This window comes from Cupressus sempervirens, chromosome 2 (assembly GCF_028749045.1).
Source record: "Cupressus sempervirens isolate cs-2001-9-10 chromosome 2, ASM2874904v1, whole genome shotgun sequence".
NCBI classification, from domain to species: Eukaryota; Viridiplantae; Streptophyta; class Pinopsida; order Cupressales; family Cupressaceae; genus Cupressus; species Cupressus sempervirens.
In genome coordinates this window covers 588,830,223-588,847,048 of record NC_143119.1, presented here as the reverse complement: position 1 = coordinate 588,847,048, position 16,826 = coordinate 588,830,223, and the positions used below count along the sequence as shown (strand labels likewise).

The following is a 16,826-nucleotide window of genomic DNA, read 5'->3' as shown; positions in this document are numbered from 1 at the left end:
TTTAATTCTACAGCATTGAAGCATAAAATGTTAAACCCTAGGGCCTAACAATCAGTTTTTTGCCGTTTGATCCCTAAGGTTTTGTTTATGATCATTAAGTTTTTATTATTTAAATTTTGGTTGAGTCTAGGGTTGTGGTTATGGGTTCAACTTTATTGGTTCCTTGTTCAAACCCTAATATTAAATTTAGACCCTAATATTACATCTAAAACTCTAAAGTTTTTTAATATTAAATTTTACTAACTAATCTTAAACCCTAGGCTAGGATTAAATTATAAAAGGAGGAAGCATGTACTAAGGTTATGGTTAATGTAAGGGATTTAAAGTATAGTATGTACTATGATCTAAGTTTCTAAGCCTAAATCAATTGTCTTGATTTTTTTTGTAGATTTTATTTAATCATGTGGCTTGAAAAAGGTTTTCTAGGGACAACAAAATGCATGTCCAATTTAGACAAAGTAAAAAATACTCTTTTTCCTTGCATGTTATGGGGCATTTATTGTTTCAAATAGCATTCAACAAATTTTCTATGGTATGATGTTAAGCATTACAAACAATGCCCCATAAATTTCACTTGTTGGGTTTTGATAGCACTTGAAGTTTTATGTGGAAACAAAACAAGTAAAGGAAAATAGCTGGATTAACATCTTTTGAGGCTAGAGTCAATCCTTTAGAAGAAGTTGAACCATCTCACAATAGCCTATTCTATACAGTTTCTTGTATATCCCAAATCATAGCCATCACATTTACAATAGTCTATTCTAGATTCATCTTCACTTTCTTGTACATCACATAAGCCTAACATAGGGTGTGGAATGCTAATTTCTTCTTTGCACCATGCTATTGATAATTGTCAATATTATTTTATGTTGCCCTTCGAAGTTGCTAGGCCCCTATATTGGCAAATATGATGGATGCCATTATAGTTGCAAGTTTTGGGTTCAAAGGTCCCTTGTATGAGGCTTTGAGGATTGACATGTTAAGGGATAGCAATTTAGGATGAAGTGATGTCCTTGTCAAACATCGTAGAGTCTAGGCTAGAACTAATCACATTATTATGTCACGTGAGTGTACGGATAAGAGAAACTATACTATCATCAATTTTCCTGTGTTATTCAAGATCGGAACAATGTTGCTGAAATCCACAGATACTGCAAATGATGTCAAATCAGCCTACACCTTTCTCCATGTATGATGAGGTGATTCTTGAGGTAGGGTCTTAATTTGCAGTTTGATTTGTTATATATAATGTTACTATTTATGTGGCCGCTGAGATACTCTCGATGGAAAGATATCCTATTTTATGGAGTCCATGTGGAGTGCATACTGCACTGGCTCAATTCAACTTTGGAAGACATAAAAAAAGTTCCCTGGTTAAATTTGTATCGGACGCAGGCCACACTATCATCAAATTTATTCATAATCACATGTGAATGCTTAGTATGATGCACGACTTTCAACATGAGATTTTTTTTTTCTTGTTAGGGAGGATGAAAATTTCAACTCATTTCTTATATTGTATAACTTTGATGCATAGATGATGAAAAGAACTGATTTTCATTTCAAATGATTGGTTGAGTCTAGCTTTCCCAATCATTTGTATGGTAGGACCATTGTAGGGTATATTTTTGCCAAGTACAACAAATCATGCAAATTTCAAAGCCTTTGGTTAGAATATCGAGATCACTTGACGGGGGAAAAATATGGGTTATTTGAATGAGGCCACAGACAGGGCCAAGGTGGCTACTAAGATTTTGATGGACAATGGCAGGAAAAAGGACATGCTGAAAGGACAGATCATAGATGAAAAATGGGATTAAAAGAGGTTTTGTCTCTCGTTGCTAGATATACTTTCTCAATCTAGTTGAATAATTTGTTTAATATGGACTTCTTTAGAGATTATGTAGAGTTGATAGAGGGCCTCTTCAAATGAATAGAGATATTTTTCCCTAATTTAGAGAATCGATGGGAAACTACTGTAAAGTTCCCCTCGTACTAAAAAGGAAGGATTCTCATCCAATATTTGTGTCACAGAAAGAAGGGTGACCATTTCTTTTTTATCTCTTTGAAAGTTTGAATTTTGAAATATATAGATTGGAATCTTAATAAAATTTAGTTTTTGTCAGCGTAGTTGTAGAATCTGTTGGAAGGAATCCAAACACATATGATAAGTGACAATATGCATATTGAGTCAGCTATGCAGTTCTTTCATACGTGAGTGGTTTTGGTGTGTTGGAACCTAAGTTACCAGTTCGAATTTGGGTTCGATATTCAGGTTCAAAATTTGTTCAGTTTCTTTTGGGTTGGGTTCGGATTCATTTTGGGTCCGTCCATACAGGAATATATGTATATATATATGTACATAGATGCAGCAATAAATAAGCTCATACACCACTATGGTAATATTAAAGCAACATAACAAGATACACCACCACATCAATGTTTTAGTTCAAAAACAATAATGTGAACATTAATAATAAGCCACAATTGATCAAATATCATAAAAAATCATGAAAGAAATCATCATCATTCTGCTGTTGCAAAGTAGAAGCACAAAAAGTAATGCTATAGGCCTATTTAAGGACAAGGTTCTAACTGTTGCCATATTGTAAGCTTCATACATTAACTATTATATTGGATGATTCAAAGAAAGCAACTTTGGGTCAGACTAGATGAAGCCAAGAAAGTAGGCTTTGGATCCAAAATTATCCATAGTAAAGATCTCGTTAGATTTTGTTTAATCCATAGTTTTCTATACACATTTGGATATATGCATGATATATGGTATATTTCATGCATTCTATAATAGATGCATGTCACTTTGATACATCCCGATTCCTCTTCTCAAGTAGCATTTAATTCAAATTAAATATGATTAGTAATTTGAGTCTAATCATGCACTTGATTCTAATTTGGCGAAAAATACCTTTTGAAAAAGAAAACAAAAGGATATTTTCTGACCAAATTCTTTGAAATTCTGCCCGGGTTCCTTTGCTGGAAAACAAAGTCGCCCAAAAGTTCTCTGAATTTTGCCAGGGTTCCTCTCAGAGAATTCCTAGCAAAATTCGATCTCTGCAGCAAACTTTTGACAGAATGTGGCAAGGACCAAACTTTTGAGAGAATTGAACTAGGAATTCTTAGGTCCAACATAGAATGTGGTAACTTAGGTTTGAACACATAAACTCCAAGATACACAACTATTTGATTGAGAAGAGGAAGAATGATTTGGTGTTTGTTCATCACAGCCTTCACCTTTGGTTCACAAAAATAAATGTTGGGAAAACTTGCAATTATAGTTCTGAATTCTAATTATGGTATTTGTTGCAATGTGCAGTTCTAATACTTATTTTTTATGCCTATTGAATTTTTGCTTTCAAATTGATTATATTAGAGGGCGTTATGGATGATTGACCAATTGACTTGGATGATATCAATTTAGATTCAGAATGAATTGCACATGATGAGGAGGTACCTTTTGATGATGAGGATCTAAGTCTAACCATCTTGAGTGAGGCATATGGTGAATGTAATGCTCCCATGTTTAGTAGGTCTCTGCATTTGGCCAAGTCATTTCATTATAGTGACCCTCGTGAGCTGCAAGGTGATCTGGGGGTCTTAATGACAAACTTTCTTTATTTAGTAAATCTATTTTGGGCGGTTGCCATATTTGGTAGTGCAGATGGTGGCGCTGGCAATTGGTCATTGTCAGTAGTGGATTGGGCTATTAATTGCATGGACTCCTATTTATTAATTAATTATTAAAGTTTCATTATAATAACACTTTATTATAATAATGTTCTAAAATGATGTTGTGTTGGCGAAGCTTCTTAAGTGAAGTTGCATTTGGAAACTTTGTGCCAATGTGGGTTATAAATATGAGCTCATTTTGATGGAAAAGCACCCGATTATCCAATTGTTTATTTTCTTTTGTTGCTTGTGAAGAGTCTTTGAGCTTGATGATTTTTGTGCCCTTGCTGAAGTATAAGGGTTTGGAGCTGAGAAGTGCCTTGTAATTGACAACTGAATTATTGTGAATTAGTTTTTTGAGATTTGTTTTGAATCACTGCTGAAGTATAGAGATTTCATTATTTGGTTGAAACTCCATTGCTGTACATGCTGTGGCTTTGGAGAATACAATTGTGCTGAGAGATTGAATCTAATTAAATCTTATTAGTTTTGTTGCTGAGTGTATTGGTTAAGAAGTTGTTTGATGCTGAAGAATTCAACTGGTTTGGGAAAGAGATGTGGTTGCACATTGAAGATAAATACCTGTGATTCAATTTTGAGGATTTGGTGTATTTGTGGAGCTGCCGATTCATTCTGTGGCAGCGTTGGGATATTCCAGAGGCAGCGTTTGCATTTTTGAAGGCCTGTGAACCATCTAATGGGGCTGGCGATTCTGTTTTCCAGACCTGTGATCAATAAAGAAAACCCGTGTGCATGAAATTGAGGCCTGTGTGCATAAATTTGAGGCCTGCATTGTGGTTAGAAGGGGCTGCGTTGAACATAAAGAGCCTGCAATTGAATTCTACAGACCTGCATTGAGAGTATAGGGCCCTGTGCGGAGGATTTGAGGAACCACATTGGAGTTCAAGGCCAGCGAAGATCATACTAGAACCTGCGATTTTTGTAGCAAGCAGCAGATAGATATTTCTGCTCATGCGTAGAGGGTATATGAAGCTGCTGGAGACCTTGTGGGGCTTGGAATTGAAGCTCTTGCCACATTCAGACGTCTGACATCACTCATTAATCAGGTTCCCAATGTGAATGGTAGTTGTTTTTATATTTACAGTTATAGAAAGGTTCTTTGTGTGAAAGGTTGAAGTTGGCCAAATAGAAAGTTGTTATCCATTGCAAGCTGTATTGCAAAGTCACTCACAGCTGCATAGGAGATGTAGTGATGATCATTGTTCTACTGTTGCAAACAGTTGTTTTCTCAAGAAGTGCATATAAAGATACGTTTTGATATTTACCCATCCAAAAATTCAAAGGCCAGAATTATCTGAAAATTGTGTGGACATAATTCATGGTGCAAAGTTTGTCATTTTCCTGTTATTGCGTTTAAAAAATTAGAATCAACATATGTTGTGTGAAACCAGCCAGGTGAGGGTTATTACAATGAACATACAAGAAATCAAATTAAGGCAAGCCTGTACCATCATGATCTGCAGCTTCCTAGAAGATCATAGATGCTACCCTCATAAGTTCCTTTCCTATTTGTTTGTAGATCGATTTTTTATTTTTTTTATTTCTACGTTTGAGCTTCAAACTATGTAGTATTATACAATGCATTGTAATCAGCAACCTTAAGATCAACAAACAAAATCCATTTTTCATTGTGTACATGAACTTAAAGACTCAAAACAAAACAATTTGTTCTATATTTCTTAAAATATATCTGCTTTGTTAGTTTTTCTGGTGTTTTCTCACTAAAATATCAATCAATTTAAAGATCTTTTTTTTCCAAGGCATTTGAAGAAATATTATTACTTCTATGGCCACAACCATTGGCGTTACCTTTAAGCCCAAGACTATTCAAGAGCATTATTGCATGATTGGCATTTATATAACATATGATCTCCTCAGTTTTCACTGGTCTGCAGTTATTGAGGCTGTGCCAACGATCCTTTTAAGTTTTGAGCAGTATAGTTTGTTCAAAAAGGGAAGGCTGCACCATGCATGTTGATCCTGATTGATGGGGCCTTGTATCATCTTCATGGTAAGGAAAAGATGGCAATTTTGGTCACAACCATGATATTGGAAATTGATATAGATGATCAATAAATTTCTTTGTAAGAAAACATTTGGTTGTAAACTATTTTAAACATGCGGGCATAGACAAGTTTTCCTTTTTGCAGAGATACGATACATAGATTTAGTCCAGTGGCCTGCACTTAGTTTTTATCTTCTTGGAGAATTCACAAGAGCTCCTAGTGGTACTGTTAAATTTCTACTTTATATTCATGGCTCTCCAAGTTATACTTGAATTATTTAATTTATGTAACTGAAAACCAATCAACAATAAATTGCATCTCTACGAGTCAAGAAACTCCATGAAGCAAGAGAAGAAGAAACCTAGAAAATCTCAGAAAACACCCCAAATTCACAGTACAAAATCGTGAGAATTATAGTAACAGGAAAATGTCTTCAGTCAACTATGACACCATGAAAGATATTTGGGGAAAAGTTGATCTTATTACCAGCCTTTCATGGGCTACAAAAATCTCTGCAATGAAAGGCCTTATGTTATACATATTGATAGTTGTATCTATTCATGTTTTTTCATTGCTTGTTGGTTTCTTTTTGAATGGAAGGTGTGGATACTTTATTAAATTTGTTATTTTCTAGCAACTTTTTCAGGTTACTGTGGTGTGGTTTTCCATGGACTATGGCATGGCTCGGTATGTAATATTAATTATTACAAACTTCTTTCTTTTAATTGTAGATTGGCTACTTGAACGAGGATTGGAATCCAATTTTTTTCATTATTTACTGAAACTATAAGACAATTCTATGGTTATCAGGATGTTGCAGTCAAAGCTTTTAATGGACGTGAGTATTCTGACGAGGTTTTGCAAGACTTGAAAAAAGAGGTTTGTCATAACATTGCACTATTTTTGGCATATATTGACATATATTAGAGGTTCCACTCAAGGTAATATTTCAATTGTTAGGGGTTGTAGATCATTCAAATAATTTTACATAGTTGAGTTGCTATGTATTCATTTGCCAAATTTAATTGTCCATGCTTGTGTCAGGTTTCTATGATGAAGAGATTGAGGCATCCAAACATCTTGTTGTTTATGGGAGCTGTATATGCACCTGAACATCTTGCTATTGTGACAGAGTTATTACCAAGGTATGTTAAAGCTTGAACAGATATTTGTTTCTTTTTAATCCTCTGACTTGTTGATTGATTGTACAGGTATAGATATCACACAAGGTAATTAAAAATAAATACAATGAAAAGACTTTACATAACATAAGTCAATTCTAATCAATATATATATATATATATATATATATATATATGACTCACATGCTCTTAGAGTAACTCTTAACATTCATAGACTTTGAGTAAAAAAAATAGTATCCCCTCTGAGCTTTCAACGTAGAAGTAAAGACCTCATTTTCACATTGCCCACAGCAAATTAATGCCTTTTTTCCTGCAACATGTAAGGAAAAATATGCGGTTCTAACGGAAGAGAGAAAACCTTAAGTATGAAGTAAATAACAAAAAGGAAGGAAAATTCTCAATTTAGAATTTTTCTCTTCCTTTTTGATCTTCACACAACAAAACTTTCATTCTTTTTCTCTTTTCTCTGTGCCCTTTTTTGTCAACATCAATTTGCTCCAATAAGCTTTTCAGGCTCTTTGCCAATTTTTAACAAGCTCTTTGATCTCTTTTAGACCGCCTGCAATGAATTACAAATTTCTCAAACTGGCTGTGATACCAGATGAAGGGAACTAAATCAATAATGGCAATATTCTCATCACAAAACAAACCAAAATACAAAACCCCAATTTGTCTTGAAGAAATGAGCAACAGCTTTAACTTGCTCTTTGATCTCTTTTAGATCACTTGCAATGAATGACAAATTTCTTAAACTGGCTCTGATACCAGATGAAGGCAACTAAGTTAATAATGGTGATATCTTGATCACAAAACCCCCAAATTGCCTTGAAGAAATGAAAGGCAGTGCATCTATTAAACATAAAACCAAAAGGTAGGTGAAATAATGAAATTCAACCATATTCACCAAAAACTACAATAATAAATAGATGCAGTTATCAACTACAATAACAAAGATGTGCAACCGTGAGAAATATGGGACAGCAAAGTCAAGAAAGGCTGTCCCAATGGGCATTAATGGTGTCAGGGCAATGGTGCCAAATGTTTACTGCTATATTCGATAAAATAAATACGTGATGTGATAATAAAGATGATAGCGCATACTAGATATAGGAGTAAAATGGGTCTTTATTTGCCCATGAATCTATTATAGAGAAGAAGACTAGAGATGGTTGGCCAAGAATTACAGTTGATCCCACTACATACTACCTTGACAATACACAACATATTTAACTATTAGAGACTGAGAAACAACTTAATACAGACAATTAATACATTGTAAGATAACCAATATTTTTTGAACATAACAATAGCTGTTATAAGGTGATTTTAAAGATTGTATGTTAATTGCAATAACAAACACATAAATTTTGTCATTTGTTTTGCTTTGTTGACCTGTATTAAATTGTACGATTGGGAAGTTTAAAGTGGCAAACAGATTAGAACTGTATAATAGGAAGCTTCAAATTAATAGGGACTGACAAAATGCATTGTTGAGGATTTTAGGATCACATACGAGTGATTGTGTGATTGGGAAACTCAAAACATTGGCAAATGGATGAGAATTGTGTGATAGGGTGTAGTTAATCCACAAATACACCACATAAAAATGGCCGTGAAGCCTATACAGTGGGTAGTAAACACTTACCAAATGACCTTATATTTTTGTACAGATGATAGGATGGGGTGCATGGTGTGGAACAAAATGGTAGTGTGCTTGAAGCTGCCTTTGAAGTGTTCGAAACTGCTGGTGATGGAGTGTAGATACAACAGCATATATGGCTGCTAGTTGAGGGTACAGTGTAGGCGGAAATTGGCGCTGAAGACCTTTTATTCTTTGCTTGTAATAGATGAGACACCTTAAAAAATGCGGTCCACCAATATGGATACGTAAATCCTGGCCTAGAAATGTTGATATGTGTGCGGTATTCTGTGTCAATTCAGATGCAGAAACATATGAAACTGAAGCCCTTGAATACTTGATCGATAGTGCTGATTTGTGGAGAAAGTAGCTCGCAAATATGAATCAGAGTATCCACAAGTACAACAATAAGCACAGTCACCTCAAATAGATACAAGCATTTTTGTCCCCAATTCCAATTATGAAGTTAAGATAGCTTCATCATTTGAATCTCACATACCAAGGTTTTCATTCTTGAACGATAAATTTTGAAATTTGAATTTGAAATAATGACAAATGAATCATTTTCTTTGAGCCTTGACTTCTCTTTATAAGTGCCCCCTTTTGGGCCCTTAATCAATTTACTCTTTCCTTCTAAAATGTTCTTAATCTTTTTTTTCTTTCTTAAAAAACACTTCAAAATAATGTATGACATAGGCTGTATAAGGCTCTTCAGATGTCTACTCTGGAATAACATTTAAATTTCCCTTTTGAAAAGATGATTAGCCTCAAGTTACAACTCTTTTTAAAATTATATTTCTTATCTTGACCCTTAACGTACAAGAAATGTAAATAAGCTGCAGGTCTTTAATTAATTCCTTTATTCATAACATTAATTTTTTGAATACTTGTTTTATGGTTGTTGGGCATGGTGCTTTTGGCATTGCTTTTGCATATGAAAATAGACATCGATATACATCTTAGTAATATTCACAATTATGTATCTAGTTGATCTCCAACAAAAATGTCACTAGTTTTTTCTTTGAAGTTTAAGATGTTTGTTGTGTACGTAAAAGGTAAGATGTAAATGACAACTGTACCATATTGTTCTTCGAAATACTAGATATGTTTTCTTTGTGTAGTTGAGGAGCATTATTGATGTGATCATTGCATAATGTTCATCATTCTATATTATTAATCCTTCTTTTTAAGGGTTGGTTTTCTTTTTAGCATAATATACAATATGTTGTGTAAAGTCCTTATATTTGCAGCTTCCTAAGCATCAATTATTTTCAGAGGTTAGCCTATTAACCTATTATATGTATGTAGAAGGTAAGATCTAAATTTGTTCATTGAAATCTAAGTTACCAGTTTGGGGACAGATTTGGGTTCGAGTGTGGGTTCGTTGGTTCAGGCAATTTTTTTTACCATTTGGCTTCGTGGGTGGGTTCGTGAATACATACATACATACATACATACATACATACATACATCCATGCATGCATACATGCATACATACATACATACATACATACATACATACATATGCATTATATATACAAAAAATAAGAGAAACCCGCAGGTCCTCCTGGGTTCATCATGGGCCCTCCTAGGTTCGCCACGGGTCCTTTGGGGTTCGCTACAAGTCCTCCCAGGTTTGCCATGGGTTCGCTCGAGTATGCTGTAGGTCCAAGCAAGGTCCTTATTTTGGACTATGGGTCCACCCGGGTCCGTGCGCGGACTCACAGTCCCCAATAGGGACCCTACCTGGACCCAAGCTCGAATCTAGACCCGAACCTGAGCTCCAGGGTTTGAACCTGGCTTCCGAGGTTGAAATGCTAGATATGAGTTATTTGTGTAGTTAAGGAGCATTATTATGGTGATCATAGCATAAAGTTCATCATTCTATACATTAATCCTTCATTTTAGAGGTAGTTTTCTTTTTAACATAATATACAAAATACTTTGTAATGCCCTTATTTATGCGGCTTCCTAAATATCAATTATTTTCAAAGTCTAGCCTATTATCAATGGTCCCTGTAGGATAATGTTCGGGGGCCCTTTGAGGGTGATTTAAGGTTATCCAATTGACCTTTTGGGTGTCTATAGCAGTAATTTCCATCTCAGTGCATCAATTTATTTGTGGTTTGCCTTCCAAATGTCTTTCAAGTTCCATTTATACACACTTTTTAGAAGTCACTTGGATGTTTGGGTCCATACTATTTATAGTATTATCTAGATGCTCAGATGACACCTCAATTATATCCCAAAAGATGGCTGGATTGGTTGTAGGTTTGATATTTCACATTTAATGGAGTTTAACGATTTAATTTAGTTAATTAAAATCTAATCTAGCATTGATCTTAATATAACTTATTAAATTAAATATCTTTATGATTAAAGGATATAAGGGGTGAAGTGTACATTTAATATATTAATTCCATAAGGTATTTAATTATTATAGCAAAGGGAGTGCTAACATATGGAGGTATAAGGATTATATGACAAGTCTCTTTGTTATTATTTCCCTTATGCGAGTTAAATATTAAAATGCTGAAAGTGGGCAATTTAAATAGGGTTTCCAGAAATTTCATAAGAGGTATATACAAGGAGATTTGAGGAAGTCATTTGATATAGTTGGTTTATACTTTATTGTAATGTCCCCATTTTTGCAAGCATTAGAGCTTGTTGGATTAGCTTATCTCTGGCCCTTGTAGGCTAAGGCAATTGGATAGAGGGTCCCCTTTTGGTAGAGATTAGTGTGTATTCTCCATTAGAGCTTAGTATATGTTCAGGTTTGGTCTTAATTGGACTTAAACTGGTTCACTTACTACTTATAGTGTCTATTTTAGGAAAGTTAGGGTTAATATTTGTAGCAGGGCACCTAGACATGCTATGCTTGCGATGTAGAATTGGTTTAACCAAATAAGGAGAGATTTACTATTTATAGAAGTCTGTGGTTGAAAGAGAGGAATCCTTAATGTTTTTAGTGAGGTAGTTGGGTGCACAATAGACACAATGGTTGACTTCTAGGTTTAGATGGGAGTGGGAATTAATGATTATTTATGAAGTTATGTAATTATTAATAAAGTGCAATTATAATATAAGGTATTAAAAATCACTTTGTGTGCAATAGGGCCATGACCCTCTATTAAATGCCACTTAAAGTACATTATTAATTGCATATAAGTGAATACCTAAGTTGAGATGATATAAAGTTTTTATCAAAAACCTGAAAAGTGAATTTAAATGCTTTTAAGGAGATTGGGGTTATAAAAAGGTCTCAAAAAGAAATAAATTCATTTTTGATGATATTTGACTTATGTTTTTGGGGGGTTCTTGCTTGGAGAAGGAACTAGCTAGGGTTCCAACCATAGTTTAAAAACTCGGTATCGACAATATCTCGGCCGGCCCAAAATTTTTGAAAAACTCAGAATTGGCAAAAACTCGGCGAAAAAATCGGCACTTTTATCGAACATTTGAAAATATATAATTTCTAAAAAAATTCTTAGAAACCATGAACATATAACACCAAATTTGTAGAGCATATACTAATTGAGATTTTCATCATATATTAATCAAGGTTTTGAGTTTAATTCATAAATAGTATTTTATTTTATCTTAAATCAATCAGTTTGTTTTTTATTTGTATTTTATTTACATATAATTAGTAAATACATTTGTCATCTACATAAAATTTATTTGATGAATCAAAATACTATTGATAATTAATTTATTTTGTATTAAATAAAATTAGTATTATACAATAGTATTAAAATACTAAATTATGAACCTATCAAATACTAAATTAGTGATACATTTACATATAATTTCCATATATAAATATATTTACAATTTCTACAATTTGCAAAGTTACTAAAATATATTAATAAATGTATTAATAAATATATTTGTATTTTACAAACCATTTTATTTGAGCACATTTACATAAAAATCACTATTTACATTTACATTTACTTTACTAAGATTTCTAAAATATATTTCCCAAACTTATATTGCAATCTTATTAAAAGATACTTACATTGAACTGTAAATTCCTAAGATTTCTATTTGAAAGATTACTTCTAATCGTCCTTCAAACTATACTTTGTTTTGTCTTACTCAGCAGCCATAAAAAAAGAATATTAAGATTGTCTTCCGCATAATTCCAAACTTGAAAATAACCGGGTCCTACTTTGCTTGTAATCAACCTGCCTGGATGTGTGCCCGATAAAACAAGGCCATAAACAAATGCCTTATTTTGTGTAGTTACCAGATGATGTGTACATGAAAACAAAACTTCAGTGCCAAAGCATAAACCAGATTTGTTTGGGTTATAATTTGTTTCAGCACTAATATTTTGTCATTTCCCATTGACTTCTTTGTCAACGATATTAACTAGCCAAATTTGTCATTTACTGCAAAATAATGTCCAAAAAATTGCCGCAATTTTTGGGAAAAATCGTGGCTGATTAATGCAGCGTTTAAACCGTTTGAATATTCAACTCGCGATATATTGCGATTTTAGTGATATATCGCAGATTTTTTAAACTATGGTTCCAACCAACCATATTTGATCACTTGGAACAAAAACTGTCATTGATTACAACTATCAGAGGTTGTGGAAAGTGGGCTGAAGATTGCTAAAAGGGTTGGCTACATGGTCATATTTGAGCTTAATTGGTGAAGTTTTGAAAATTTTGGATAAGGGTTCGAGCATGTGTTCAAAGGTTTATTAGCTGCAAAGCCTTAATATATAAGTTAGCAGCATTTGTTTGTTGAAGAACTCATCTGCTATTAATATTCATCCTTTTAGAGGGTTTCAAGCATGTACTACTTTTGAGTTCATTTATTGTAACTCCTACATTTCTCAGGCATTGTTGTTTTAGATAATAGGGGTTATTTAATAAATTGTGTTGTCATTATATTGTGAAAACTCCGAGTTTCAAGCTGGTATAAAAATTTGGAATTTTCAGTTGTGTATTTTGAATTTTCAATGCAATTTCAGTTTTGAGCTGGAAAATTTATTATTGCAATATCTTTTATTTACTGCATTATATTGTCATATCAAACATTACAAATATACCACATTCATCCATCAAAACAAACACTTGAACAAGGCAGAAAATCTGTATTTACAAGAATCCGCCTAGAGAGGGTTCTTACAGTTATTAGTCCCTGCCTATATATAGGCAGGGAACTAATGTTCCCGGTGGCCACTTCTAATTAATTTTTTTACTTAGAATTAGGCTATGACTAAAGTTAAAAAACAAGTTTATTTTTAAATTAATTTTTAAACATTAATTTCTTTTTTTCTATTGGCCAAAATCAATTTTGGTGGGGGATAATATTGATTTGTTGACACAAAAATTACCAAAAATATGTTTCTGGAATCTTCCCCCAAAAAATCTTTGCAGACATTGAGAAACCTTTAGAAATTTCCCACGGCCTCATTGTTCTAGTGGATGTCTTTACAGCTTTTTTGGTGTACCTCAGAAGAGCCTGTGTAAATGACATATATAGGCACATGTATCCAAATCTGTGGCTGATTCACAGCTCCAAACCAAGAATTTTGGCACTGCCATCAACCGTCGTTAGGTTCACAAACAGACAAAATTGAACCAAAACATGGCCCTTTGTGTCCTTGGCAAACAATTTATGTCCATTTAGAAAAGTTATATGGTGCAACAACTCCATTGGACACATTAGTTTATCACAGGTTTGCGCTGATCTTTGGCTACACCCAAAGCATGTTTTCCTCTCTTAACTCTGGAATTTTCAATGTTCAGGCTCTGGCACTGCAGCCCAGGAACACTCCCAACATTTTTCAATTCCTGCAATCTCAGACTCGAAACACCACCACTACCTTCACTAAAACTTAGAGACCCCAACCTCGAAGTCCCTGCAAAATTGCCAGCAATACTATCCCTACTAGCCTTGCTGGGATTTGTAAGCTTTAGTGCATTCTCAGTCCATCTCCAGCCTGTTCTTATAATCTTTTCAAAAACCTATTTTGTCTCTCATGGTGGCTTGTTTTCAGCCCATGTGGAAAAATTGGCCAGGTGCACAGATTGCCAAAATCATGGCTTCCATCACCTTCTTCACAAACCCCAACAGTCATTTGGATCTCAGGCTTTTCTTCAAGAAGAGAAAACAAAAGCCCTGGCTAGGGGAATTGAGGCTTGTCTTTTAAGATATGAAGGTTGCTGACATACGATGTAGGCTGACATACATTGTATGCTTTGCTATTATCTATATCAACTTCACAATTTATTATTGACAATTATTTCAAACTAAATAGGATTCTACAGTGAAACATGGTAGAAATTTCCAATCAGCACTCTAGATAAAGCTTTCATCACAACTACTTTGAAGTTAAGCTCTGTTCTTTGTTTATTTGTTTTTCTGTCTTTGTTATTGCCGAGAGGCATTGATTGAATATAAAGCCCTAAAGAAAATTATATAGAGGCAAAGAAATCTTAGAAATCATCAAATGGGGAGGAAGATATAGTCACATCCACATTGAATTTAAGTTCTGTACTTGCCATTTTGTTTTCAAAAACTTTCATCTCTCGATTGTGTATTTCACTGCGGATGGTATTTGACATCTAATAAGTTGGGGCAGATGTAGAAACTAAGAGAAGTTTCATGAAAGTTATTGAAGAAAGTCGAGCAACCGGTCACATTGTCAGGGGCCTGTAAAAGTTTCTGACTCGCCCTTAGAGGATTGTGGTCTGTGCACCGAACTATTTGCACAATGTTTTTTTTTAATTCATTAAAGTTTCCGTAGTTATTCTCTGAACTATTTGCATTAATTTTATCTACACAACGGAGTCCAGAGGAAAAACATTTGGAATAATTTTTTTTGGCAATGGGATTTTGTTTGTTTTTGCAAATGACTCTTATATAGTACGCAAAGAATCAACTTACTTATGTACTGCAATAATTGTTGTGAATGCAAAATGGTTGAGGAAGAGTCTTTAATTTTTGAAATTAATACAAATATAGATTTATTTCAAAATATAGTGAAATTATGAGTAGATCACTATACTAATTATAAAAATATTGTATTCCAAAATGTTTTATTTTATTCTTAATGCTAACTTATTAAGACTGTTCATAAAAAGAAGTAGAAGGTTTTTCTTCAAATATTTTCTTTTTAAAAAGTAACAGTTATGTTTCATTGTAAAAATTTAAATTTAAAAAAAGGTTATATATAATATTATTCCTAATTATAATATTATTCTTAATTAAATCAAAAAACTTTTATGTAACTTCATAAATTAGTTGTTTTTTATTAATTATATTCTATTCCAATGAAAGTCATAGAAAAATATGTCTATTAAACCAATTTGGTGGATAAAGACCATTGAATGCAATTTTCCTTTTTAAACTATAGTTTGAGATGACAATACATTCTAAAGATTCATAATCATATATTCAATTATTTTGTTCAATTTCCATGTAAAATGCAATATTCACTTCTACAATTATTGTTTGATCTACTTGTTCTAAAAGTTCTGAGCATTTTCATTTTTTCAAGTTAAAATTTTAAATAGCTATATAAAAGAAACATGTATAATTATTGTGTGTATTTGACTATTTTATTTATTATTATTTCATTTGATATATAAAACACTGAATACAAATAATGAATTGTAACATTGTTTCTCCCACAATCTCCTTATTGTAAACAATAGGCAGGGACTCTAGCTGCATCTCTGCAGCTCTTGTTTTATTTTTCTCTCTAAAATTTTTGGAAGCTTGACTTTCAATACATGAAATCTAAGGACAAAAACCCTTGGAGTTGCTCGGTGGTTTGGATGGAAATCCAATTCCATCTTAAGTTCGGATTCATCTAGAATTCACCATTGGGCTCATAATCAGATTTCTGGAGGTTTCAATTGGAAATTTCTTTGGATGGTTTTGACATGTATTAAAGATAGTTGCAGTTTTGATCACGACACAACTATAGCATTTATTTTGGTATCATTTTTCTGTTGAGGTTTTGGATTGCTGCAAATGTATTTGCACTGCCATGTTTGGTATGTGTTTTCCAAGGGCAGCGATCTCCCATATTCTGGATGAGACATGGAGACATGTCTATTGATTATTATTTAATTAATATGATAATTGATTATTGTAACCCCATATATATATATATATATATATATATATATATATATATATATATATATAATTTGGTCCATGGGTTTATCCAACTGAAGCTACCAAACATTAACACTCCCTCTTAGCTATAGAGGATAAACATAGATATTACACCATTGGTAATATATGGAATGACAAAGTTTAAGAATATCTTTAATCAGAAGATACCTTTTTGATATCATG

At 33.2% G+C, this 16,826-nt stretch overlaps 1 protein-coding gene across 2 annotated transcripts in view; it reads left to right on the top strand.

The window, feature by feature from the left end:
- The window catches only part of LOC149574783 (uncharacterized), a 171,891-nt gene that overhangs the window by 79,735 nt on the left and 75,330 nt on the right, over positions 1 to 16,826 (top strand). For both annotated transcript variants that reach the window (XR_016360094.1, XM_089814612.1), the window contains exons 7-9: positions 6,361 to 6,401; positions 6,525 to 6,593; positions 6,759 to 6,859. Coding sequence is in view for 1 of the 2 variants with exons in the window: in XM_089814612.1 (XP_089670738.1) it covers positions 6,361 to 6,401; positions 6,525 to 6,593; positions 6,759 to 6,859 (211 nt within the window). In the remaining variant the exon portion in view is untranslated. The remainder of the gene's footprint in view (positions 1 to 6,360; positions 6,402 to 6,524; positions 6,594 to 6,758; positions 6,860 to 16,826) is intronic.